The sequence below is a fragment of the Peromyscus eremicus genome, chromosome 20, assembly GCF_949786415.1.
Source record: "Peromyscus eremicus chromosome 20, PerEre_H2_v1, whole genome shotgun sequence".
Classification (NCBI taxonomy): Eukaryota; Metazoa; Chordata; class Mammalia; order Rodentia; family Cricetidae; genus Peromyscus; species Peromyscus eremicus.
Genome location: NC_081436.1, coordinates 64,655,651 through 64,667,797, shown reverse-complemented (window position 1 = coordinate 64,667,797; position 12,147 = coordinate 64,655,651). Strand labels below are relative to the sequence as shown.

Here is a 12,147-nt window from a genome sequence, read left to right as displayed (position 1 = left end):
TTTGCGGATTTTTCTGGGGACTGATGTGAAGCCTCAGGTCTCTGAGACCTGTTCTTTTGTCCCAGCTACATCCCCCAGTCCCCACGGTCACTGCTAGACCAGCAATCGGTCTTTCTACCTCACTTCTCATCCTTCAGTCTCCTGAGACCTCACACCTGCTGAACCCTCAGTAAGCCTTGAGGAGTGAACACAGATATAAATGACCAGAAGCCTAAAGGCCTGGGCTCCTGCTATTCCGGAAGGCAAGTATTTGTTTTCAGCATTTTGCTAATTAAACACACACACACACACACACACACACACACACACACACACACACGCATGCACGCACACGCACACACACACACACAATCATACACATGTATTCATAAGCGACTGAGGGTCAAAGAACTTACAGAGATGCTCAGGACTATCTGGGCAGAAGGTGACAGAGCTTGAAGTTGTACTGAGATCATAACTGGGGCTTCCCTGGGAATTTCAGAGGCCCCTCCAGATGAAGTTACTTTACTCTTCTAGAGACTCACATCCCTCCCCATTCCGGGCAGGCGGCACCAAATATTTACCATGCTGCGATTGACCTTAGCCAGAGTCAGACTAGGGACGAAGCTGCAGCCGAAGGAGAGGAAATAGTTGTGAGATTGCACACTGTCATCCTGCCGGGTAGACATGTTCTTCAAATCCTCCTGGCTCAGATTCTGCTCTGGAAGGGCAAGAGACTTTTCTCAGCGCCAGGACTTTGAGTCAAGATGACAGGATTGGAAGTGCTGTTGACAGAGTCCAGACCATCGCTTTATGGCGAGAGGGATGACATTTTATTATGTGCTCACACAACCTTATCCAAGTGCGGCTGAATGTCCTGTCATGAGCAGCCAAGAGGAAGATCACTGTGTGTTTTTCCCCATGCCAAGGAGAAGGAGGACCCTTCCTCAGCACCAGCAGTTAACACGAGAGGATCACTCAAAAGAGAGTCCATTTTTTTGGAAACTTCTCTCAGTTGACTGTTGTGGAGAAGATACAGGTTTTCTTTACAGAAAGTATTTCCATGTTCTCAAGCGTTTGCAAAGCTTATATCGTCGTGTTAGCTGGATTGAGGGTGTTTTCAGGGGAGCTTGAAACGGTAGGAAAGGTACCATTATTATTCCAGCCGCCCTCAGAGGAAGGGCCATTTCTACAAGCCTCAGTTTCCCCTTCTGTAAATTGGAGTCTTGGCTCTATGTGGGGTCCCTTGGCTTGTATTTTATTAATGTGAAAGTCTATGAACTGAGCGTTCAACCATGGTGATGCTGTGTATAATGGCAAAGATGTAGGAACTAAAACAGGATCACACAAACAGGATCCACACCTGTTCTAGAACTTTCTGCTTTTGAGGCTCTCATTTTTCCTTGCCCTGGCTGCCTTGAATCAATCCCTTCCCCTGAAGCCACTTTTCCACCTGAGATTCCACCTGAGATTCCATCTACAGATGCTGATGGATTACTCACTGTATTTCCGACCACAGAGCTTCAGAGTCCCACCTTGTGGAACTCGCACTGAGGCAGTGAAGTCAGGACTTCCCAGAATTCTTTTTATTTCCAGAGATTGGTCATTCCCAGACATGATCTCTGGACCAGTAACATCGCTGTCACCATTCAACTTGTTAGAAAGGCGAGTTTTCATATGCCTCTCCAAACTCACTAGCCCTAGGGATGTAGCTCACCAACCTCAGCTTTTAAGATTTCCTGCAGAGAACTGGGGTGCATACTCTAGCCTGAGAATCACTGAACTAGCCTTCTAGGGACACGCTGAACAGGTCTGAGTCCTTAAGGGTAGGCTGCTAGAAAATGATTTCAGCTCAGAGCTACAACTCTCTTGGAATCTCTAAGCACAGTTTGGACCATTGTGGTATTTTTGTTAAATGTCCCAAGCATTATGGAAACTACCCATTTGTTTTGATGGGAACTATTCCAGTTTAGCGCACAATTCCACATGGACCTTCCAGGATTTTCTTCAAATTGTGATACTCAGTGGGGTGTTGATGCCATGAGTAAAACTCACAATAAAAATCTCAGTTTGAGCAAAAGCCCTTGCTACCAATGTCTCTAGGAGAAGAGAACTTTTGGGGATGTAGTCCTCTGTGGAATCTCCTTCCTTTGAATCTCTGTGGTGAGGTCAAAGCCTGACTCCACAACCTCCTCAGCAGGTAGAGACCATGGGACCATTATCCCAGAAATAAGTTCAGACTTACCTAGAATGGGTAGGCAGGTGTGGCTTCTGGGGGAGAGGGGAGGGAGAGTGTCCTGGGCCATCCTGATAGTGTCCAGCTCCAGCCTAGGGCCAAATGCTAGCTCATGGGCCCCTTCGTGAAGATGAGGAGGACAGGTGCCTCTCAGGCAGACAGCCTTTGGGTCCCGGGGCTTTACCTGGTGTTTAGTCCCCTGGGTGCCTGTGTCTAGTGCCCACTGAACAGCCGTAAGCTCTAGCTCTGCTCTTGCCCACCCTTGAGCTGGCTGTGGGGGCTGAGGGAGGAGGGTGGGCAGAGGAGGGTCTACAATGCTTGCATATGCAGCTATTGCCTGTTGGCTCCTTGCTTACAACTGCCCTGAGAGGTTGGTATTAGTGTTCTCTTTTTCTGAATTATGAAAGACTCACAAACTCTTCAGCACCCCCGTTTTCTCATCTGTGCAATGGGTACAAGTCTAACACTCTTCTCAATAGTTGTTCTGACAGTAAAATTAGGTCGCTGATGAAATCACTCTGAAAAGAGTTTAGAATATCTTGCAAATGTTAGGTTTCTGTTGTTATTTCTGGGTCCTAAAGGCAGTTTGTGGGGCCTCTGTTTGAAGAAGCTCACCTTATATGCCCCTGGCTCCTAGTACTGGGTTCGGATGTTATATGAGGATGTGTTATATGTGGCTTCCTGCCAGGCTACTGGCCTTGGGGGCACCCCTTCTTCAAAGACTGTTGGAATCATATGGCCGCAATGAGAAGGTGTGTATGCCAGCTCTGCGTGACAAGTCACCACCTGGTGAGCTGGCCGGGACAGGACAACTTCCCAGGCCTTCCCACTTCCCGTTTTCATGACTGGCTTCGCTGTCTCATTTTTGGCTTTAGTCTCTCATTCTTGCAGCTGTGGTGGTTGGGATTTAGGGCAAGCACTTGGGATCCTTTTTCTAATCCCTTTCAAATCCTGCTTGAGCTGCAAAGTCCAGCAAGGACAAGAGAAGGGGGAAGGGGGGATTATGCTGCCTAAAGGCAGTGTATCGGTGTATTTTCTTCTGCGCTAGGCAAACAGCTGTAGCTTGTGGCTTTATAAAGAGTTTGTGGCTGGGGAGATGGCTCTGTTGGTGAAAGTCTTGCTGCAGACACATGAAAACCTGTTTGGATTCCCAGCACCCACATAAAAACCTGGGCATGGCTACACATGTCTATAACCCTAGTGGCAAGGCAGACCAGTGGATCCCTGAAGTTGGCCGGCCAGCCAGTCTAGCCAACTGATAAAGTCTGTCCAATTGGTTCAGTGAGAGACCTGTCTCAATAAGTAATGTGGAGGGGCTGGAGAGATGGCTCAGAGGTTAAGAGCACTGACTGCTCTTCCAGAGGTCCTGAGTTCAATTCCCAGCACCCACATGGTGGCTCACAACCATCTGTAATGCGATCTGGCGCCCTCTCCTGTATACATAATAAATAAATAAATCTTTAAAAATAAATAAATACATAAATAAATAAATAAATAAATAAATAAATAAATAACAAAAAAAAAATAAGTAATGTGGAGAGCAACAGGAAGGGCCGACCTCTGGCTTCCACACTCACACACATACATATACAACCCCAAACATATGCACACATGCAAAATGAAAATACAATGAGTTATTTTCACTCAGAGCTCTGTGAGTCAAAAAATGGCTTTTTACTGTTAGACATCCAAGGAGGCACACAGCATTTATGATAAGGAAGTGTATGTGTAGATCGTGTGTCTTCTGGCCTCTGGCTCTCTTATTAAAAAGTCACCAGAGCTCAGTCACGGAGGCTCTGCTCCAAGGGCATGTTCAATCCTAATTCCTAGCAAAGGTCTGACCTCTGGACACTGTAGCTACATCAAGCTTCTATTCTCATGCTTCACAACAGGGATTGAATCTGGACATGTGAGCCTTTGAGGAATGTTCTCAACCACATCCAAACAGTAACAGGTTGTCACTTACATCTCTCAGACATTCTAACAGTGGAGTGGGTGGAACCTCTGCCAGACTCAGGCTCAACCGACTATTTTTCCCATGCTGAGGATTTAACTCAGGGTCTCATACGTGCTAGGCACATGCTCTACCACTAAGCTGCACCTCCAAATTCTGATTCAGTTGACTGTAATCATGCAACTTCCATACAAGAAATATTACATAATATGCTAAGATACCATGCCCTCTGTGACCTGTGTACAGATTTCTGAGTCTGAATTGAAAGGTCTTTTAGAGTTGGTTTCAGAATATTTTCAACTAATCCCACCCAGTCGTTCCTAGTATTCCCTGTGTTCTAAAGGTGCTTCTTCTGTTACCTGCCACACCCATCCTGGTGAGGGCTTTGGTCATGAGCCCCTCTCCATGTATTCTTTCAAGCCAAACATTGTTTTCACAAGTCAGCTCAGGTTTCATCTGTCCTCAGCCCTTGATACCCCAGTATGCTTCCTCCCCCCTGCCTTATCTTTGGAAAAAAGATGTCTTAATTTTTTATGGGCATTTTGACTGCATGCAAGCCTGTGTACCATGTACATACATTGGCCCTTGAGTGTGTCAGATCCCCTGGAATTAGAATTACAAACAGTTGTTAGCCACTGTGTGGGTGCTGGGAATTAAACCCAGGTCTTGTGCAAGAACAGCAGTGTCCTTCACTGCTGAGCCATCTCTCCAGACCTACTGCTGTTCTCTTAGTTTGTGGTAGAAACTCAGTTTAACACGTCTTAGTCTTTTACTGTTCTCTTAGCTCAGTCTCCCAGAACAGATTGCAGGTCATTTGATATTGGGCCCTCTTAAGTAGTTTCCAGTCTTTGCAGGGTCCTGTCCAACTTATGAACCATGCCAGAGATAGTAAAATAATTTTGACTCTGATAAAGGGTTTGACTGAAACCGGCTTGGTGACTTTGTAGATTTATCTTACAAAAAGAAATTCTGTGTATAGCTAAGGGAGTATCATTCGGTATGCACAGATATGCCCAACAACTTTCTTAGTAAGAATAAAGCTGAATTTTGGAGGTTCTAAAGGTGACTCTAAGTCCTAAGATTTTCCTAATGAGTCAATCTGCATTGGGTTCTTACCTCTTATCACTGTTCTGGTCAGCTTGGCACAAACTTACACATACCTGGGAAGAGAGAAACTCAATTTAGGAATTGTCTCCCTCGGATTGGCCTGTGGACATGTCTGGGGGGACATTTGAAAGCTGATGATGCAGGAGGGCCCAGCCCACTGTGAGCAGTCCCACAAAAGTAGCTGAGAAAGCCAGGGGATGCAAGCCAATAGGTAGCATTTCTCCAGTCTCTTCCTTGGCTTTCCTTGATGTTGAACTATAACCTGTAAGCCAAATATCCCCATGTTGCTTTTGGGCCAGTGTTTTATTACAGAAACAGAAAAGAAAATCTGAACACTTCCCATCTGATTACTTATGACCTCTGCTCTTTCCCCAGAGAGCTCCTGTGAGAATAAGCGGGCGGATCTGGTGTTCATCATTGACAGCTCCCGAAGCGTCAACACCCATGACTATGCAGAGGTCAAGGAGTTCATTCTGGATATCCTGCAGTTCTTGGATATTGGTCCTGATGTTACCCGAGTCGGTCTGCTCCAGTATGGCAGCACAGTCAAGAATGAGTTCTCCCTGAAGACCTTTAAGAGGAAGTCTGAGGTGGAGAGGGCTGTCAAGAGGATGAGGCATCTGTCCACGGGTACCATGACAGGGCTGGCCATACAGTATGCCCTCAACATCGCTTTCTCAGAAGTAGAGGGGGCCCGGCCCTTGCGGGAGAATGTGCCACGGATCATCATGATTGTGACCGATGGGAGACCTCAGGACTCAGTGGCTGAGGTGGCGGCAAAGGCCCGGGACACAGGCATCCTGATCTTTGCCATTGGTGTGGGTCAGGTGGACCTGAACACACTAAAGGCCATTGGGAGTGAGCCCCACAAGGACCACGTCTTCCTGGTGGCCAATTTCAGCCAGATCGAGTCTTTGACCTCAGTGTTCCAGAACAAGCTATGCGGTAAGTCCTGTGCCTCTGTGGTTCATTTTTCTTTAAGGCCTCATTCAGTGCTCACAGCCATGGGCAAAGACAAATGCCTCATTCTTTGATGGGTTACACTTTGGCCAAAGGGACATATAATTACACAAATGCAAAAGTAGCCTCGATTGTTAACAGTGTAATGGAGGAAGAATTCAGGGCAAGGTGGGACAGAGAATCCCAGGGACTAATCTAGGCCATGGTGTTTATAAAGACTTACCTAGAGGAAAGGCCGTGTGTGTGTGTGTGTGTGTGTGTGTGTGTGTGTGTGTGTGTGTGTAGGTGTGTGTGTGTGTGTGTAGGTGTGTGTGTGTGTGTGTGTGTGTGTGTGTGTGTGTGTGTAGGTGTATGCACATGTGTGGAAGTTGGAGGAGTATTTACAGGCATTGGTTCTCTCTACCTTATGGGTCCCAGGAATTTAAACTCAGATCATCAGGCTTGGTGGCAGGTCCCTTTACTTGCCAGCCCCAAAGGACATTTAAACTCAAAAGGCAGAATGAGTAAGGCTAGAGAGAAGGTTTCCTCCCACGTTTAGCTGACAAGTTGGCATTCCCGAAATTGGAACTTGTGAGCTGGAGTAGGGATAGGAGCAGAAGGCAGACATCGGGAGAGCTTCCCCATGGATTGTGTGGGAGACCAAGGCATTTTTGCTGCATAATGGTGTGAGCAGTGGATGTTTTCTTAATGGACAAAGAGACAATGCATAGGAAGGACTGAGATGCGGGCTTTGAAGACTGATTTTGGAATAGGACACTGCAACCCCTTGTGATGTAGTGCTTAGAGAAAAGGAAACAAGATGTTCTTAAAAACATTTCTTAAATTCTGACACAAAGTCTCAGTAAGCCAGACTGGTTTCAAACTCTCTATGTAGTGGAGAATGACCTTGAATTTTTCCCTCTTTCTTACCTCTCCCTCCCACATGCCAGGATTACCTCCACAATGCCTGGTTTATGTGGGTGTTGAGGATGAAGCCTAGATCTTTGTGCATGCTGGACAGGCACTCTCCTGACTGAGCTACATCCCCAGCCCCAGGGTGTACTTTTGATGTGTCTAAAAATAAAAAGGTCCCCTTGCAAGAACTAACTTCAAAAAGCGAAGACTCCATTTTCTCTTGACTCCAGAGTCAAATGATTTACTTAAGAAATCAATGCCATGAAGGAAAAATAACCTTTTCCTGAGCAATGTCAGTTGGAAACCATTCAGAAGTACCATTTCCCTGGCGCCGCGGAGAGGCTGCATTATCGTGGTGCACCGTGGCCTTCATCAACTGGAAAACTTCAGTCAGCAGAACACGCTGCAAACATTTTGAAGGTTTATGACTTCAAATGACTTCAGCAGAATTTATGTTCCCCCTTTCCTGGAAATATTAAAAAAAGAAATTGGTTCTGTAACACTCTTGACTGCTTCTTCGTGTATACCGGACGACTTTAATGGAGGAGTGCTTTTTATAAGCACTCTGCATTCATCAGCAAACGGAACGATGATGTGATAAGACAGAGGGGCTTTGCAACAGAAATGACCCCTATGTGACTGAATGTGGACTTGGGCTCGGAGAACCTTTCTTTGTGGGCTTTAAGGCAATTCAGCAAAATTAAGAGGCTGTTTGGACACACACCTCCCCCATCATCTTTGTTTAATCTGGAAGCTTTAAGAAAACACTGGTATTATCTCATTCCTCTGTGTGGCCTGAGAAATGAACCCCCCGGGACTCCTCGCATCCACTTTGCTGAAATACAGCTGTGCTCCAGGCCCTGAGCTGCGAGGCTCTGCGGAGCAGCTTCATCAACTATCCTGAAAGGCTGAGGAGGCCCCAGAGCCTCTTTATCAACCACATGCTGAAGACCACAGTAACTAATGTGCGTTAAGCACTCTACCTCGTGCATCTCATTTGATGCCCATGAGAACCAGGGAAGCAGGCCCAACAGTACCACCCTCCCTTCTTACAGCTTAGCAAGTTTGCTGATTTCAAGTTCCTGTTCCTTTCACTCCTTCACAGGCTGGGAATTATAAATTCCTCTCTTGGGGTGAACCGTTTGCGGAGGACAGCCCCCACTGGGAAAGCAGCTCTGCTGCTGGGATTAACCTGAGGAGGGTAACACTGGGAAGGGACACCTGTGTGGGGCCAGGATGGGACTGGCTGTGTGATGCTGGGGAGCTCTGCTGTTGGGATTAACCTGAGGAGGGTAACATTGGGAAGGGACACCTGTGTGGGGCCAGGACGGGACTGGCTGTGTGATGCTGGGGAGCTCTGCTGCTGGGATTAACCTGAGGAGGGTAACACTGAGAAGGGACACCTGTGTGGGGCCAGGACGGGACTGGCTGTGTGATGCTGGGGAGCTCTGCTGCTGGGATTAACCTGAGGAGGGTAACACTGAGAAGGGACACCTGTGTGGGGCCAGGACGGGACTGGCTGTGTGATGCTGGGGAGCTCTGCTGCTGGGATTAACCTGAGGAGGGTAACACTGGGAAGGGACACCTGTGTGGGGCCAGGACGGGACTGGCTGTGTGATGCTGGGGAGCTCTGCTGCTGGGATTAACCTGAGGAGGGTAACACTGGGAAGGGACACCTGTGTGGGGCCAGGACGGGACTGGCTGTGTGATGCTGGGGAAGCCCTTTGGGCTCCTTCAGCCACAGTCACCTCATCTGTACAGTGGGGATTTCACAGGTGGATGTGGGGGCCCAGTCAATGTGCATGCACTGTTACTGTCTGCTGCACTCAGGATCCACACGGGAGGCGACAGGCGTCACTGCTGGTCTCAGTCTGGCAGTCAGACAACAGCCATGAGCATCTTCTGAACTGCAGATATCTCCAGGTTCTGGAAGTCTCCTCTGCTCCTGAAACATTGAACAATAGCCTGATGGTCATAGCTGCTCATGTCTTGTTGGGTACATTCTGTACACTGTTCATTTAAACTGTACGACCAGACAGGTATTCTTGTTGGCCCACTTACAAAAGTGGAAACTGAGGCTTAGAAAAAATAAGCAATTCAAACAGTAGCTCCAGAGAGTCAGAGCCTAAGTGCTCACTCTCCGTGCATGAGCCCCAGGACTGGTGGGAAGATGCTCTCATATCTACACTCCCTTACAGAACAACGGGGCGGCAGAACACAGAGGGAACTTCATCCCTAGGAGAGCCATCTGGACCAAGAAGCTCATTCCAAAGAGGGCCTGGGTCTGCCTCGGGGCTCCAGGAAAGCCTTTAAAATGAAGCAATAAGATTAATTACTAACATTTATTGTTACCAATATGTGCATGTGGCTAGAAATGGTGGCACACTCTTGTAATCCATGCGCTTGAAGCTGACGGGGCAAGGAGATAGCTCAGAGGGTAAAGACCTTGGCATGGAAGTCTGATACCGTGAGTTCCGTCCCCACAACCCACACTCATAAAAAAGCTGGCTGCAGTGGTGAGGTGAGTGAGGAGCAGAGCCTGGAGAATGGGCGAGAAGCTCCAGGGCCAGCTAGCCTAGAGTACAGAGCAACACAGTGGGAGCAAGCTGGGAGATAAGAACCCATTCCTGAAGTGTGTCCTCCGACCTCCATACAACGCATTGGCATGTGCCTGCTGTGTGTGTGTGTGTGTGTGTGTGTGTGTGTGTGTGTGTGAAAGAGACAGACAGACAGACAGACAGACAGACAACAGATACAAAGAGAGAGAGCGCATGAGTGAACACTCACACACACAGGAAAAATAAAAAGATAAATAATGTTTTTAAAGACAGTGAAATAGGAGGATGTAGAGTTTGAAGTTAGCCCAGGCTACATAACAAGTCCCAGGCCAACCTGAGCTACAAACAGGAAACTATCTCAAAGATGTGCACATGTGTGCCTGAGTGTGTGTAAATGCTTTTTTTGAGCTCTTAGCATATATAAAATCATTTTATTCACACAACAAACATGAGAAGTAAGTCCTCTTATAAAATCAAAGAGTTAATTGCCTTGCTCAGGTTCACTCAGCTCTAGGGGGAGCAGTGAGGGAGCAGGGTGTCCCCTGGCTCCAAAGCTACAGCAGGGCTGTATAGGGAGGGTGAGCACCATGCTCCAGGCAAAAAGTGATGGTATTTAAGTCTCGTTTCTGTTTTATTTAAAAAAAAAATACAAAAGACAGTCCTAGTTCTTTAGCTGATTTCATTATCCTACTAAGGGGCCGTGACTCACAGTTGAAAAGTAGCTATGACAGGCCAGGTTTAGGGAATGGCAGCCACTGTGAATGTATGACAGAATGTTGGAGGGAGAGCTAGTGGCACCTTCTGGCAGGCAGGACTAAAAAGAGGACTGCAGAGGCAGGCTGTATCCAGATGGACCCAGGGCAGGAGACACTGTCCTGCAGTAACATTGCTTAGTTTCTGGACCACACTGTCCTGAGTAGCTGTATGGCCGTGAACCTGGGCACAGCAGCAGCTTTATGCCTGTGGGCAGGGACTTTCCACAGCAGCCACAGCATGGGGGGAATCATGAGATCATATTCTTAGGCCACCCTGAAGCCCACCAAAAAGACTTAGAGCCCAGAGTCCTGTGAATCAAGGGCTTTTGTACAAGCCGACCAAACCCCACACATCCTGGCATCCATTTTTGTTGCCCAGGAGCAGAAAACCCTGACCGACTCTCAAGGTTGAAAACCACAGTCTGCCTTCTGCAATTCGGTGACTCAGTGCAGCTTGGGCCGGGCTGTTAAGTACTCTCCTGGTGTCTGTTTTATCAGCCTCGCTAGCATTTTGGAACCCAGGGCAAGGCTGTTCCTACCTTAACCGCCCCATCCCACTTTGGCACAACTTAAGGACCTAATAGTGTTGTGAAGGCACACCCTTCATCAACAGGTCTGGACAAAGTCTACATTGATTTCAACCCTTTGAGGCCCTGTTGTGAAGGGGAAGACAGGCCTGCATAGACACTGACTTACATACTCAATAAGTGTTCTTTTGAGACCCCCAGTCAGCTGTACTGAGCAGAATGCTCACCTGATCATTCACACATTTAAAAAAAACCTTCCTCAAGCAAACTAGGTGTGGTGGTACATATCTATAATCCCAGCACCGGGGAGGCTGAGGCAGGAGGATGATGACTTCTAGGCCAGTCTGAGCTACGTAGCAAAACTCTTTTAATAAGTCAAAATAAACAACCCTACCTCAAAAATTAAGCTGCTTATATTTTTCTTTCCTTTTCATTTCCCCTTTTTCTTTTCTCTTTGTTCTTTCTTTTTAAAAAAAAATTGATTTATTTTTATTTTATGAGTGTTGATTGGTGTTTTGCCTGCATGTATGTTTATGTGAGGGTATCAGATCCTCTGGAACTGGAGTTACAGACAGTTGTGAGCTGCCACGTGGGTGCTGGGAATTGAACCCAGGTCCTCTGGAGGAACAGCCAGTGTTCTTATCTTTTTTTTTTTTTTTTTTTTGAGATAGGGTTTCTCTGTGTAGCTTTGCGCCTTTCCTGGATCTCACTCTGTAGACCAGGCTGGCCTTGAACTCACAGAGATCCGCCTGCCTCTGCCTCCCGAGTGCTGGGATTAAAGGCGTGCGCCACCACCGCCCGGCCAGCCAGTGTTCTTAACTGCTGAGCCATCTCTCCAGCCCCATCTCCTTTCTTTTAGAAAGGACCTCACTATATAGGTCTGGCTTGTAAACCACACATCTGTCAGCCTCTGCTTTCTGAATGCTGGGATTGAAGGCATGACCCACTATGCCTGGCTGGGTTCATATTTTATTTTGTATATATACATATGTGTGTATATATACATTCCCATGGTCGAGGATGTGGCCCGGGTGATAGAATGCTTTCTTGGCCCTGGGTTGTGTCTGCAGTACTGCATGAAACCAAGCCTGATGGTACAACCTGCAGTCCCAACACTCAATAGCCAGAGGCAGGAGGATCAGGATCAAGATCAGCCTTGACTATAATCCAGTTCTGG

The 12,147-nt window shown here is 47.3% G+C and overlaps 1 protein-coding gene across 2 annotated transcripts in view; it reads left to right on the top strand.

The window, feature by feature from the left end:
• Nucleotides 1-12,147, top strand: part of Matn2 (matrilin 2) — a 121,764-nt gene that overhangs the window by 34,701 nt on the left and 74,916 nt on the right. For both annotated transcript variants that reach the window (XM_059247297.1, XM_059247296.1), the window contains exon 2: nucleotides 5,652-6,221. In XM_059247297.1, the coding sequence (XP_059103280.1) occupies nucleotides 5,652-6,221 (570 nt within the window). The remainder of the gene's footprint in view (nucleotides 1-5,651; nucleotides 6,222-12,147) is intronic.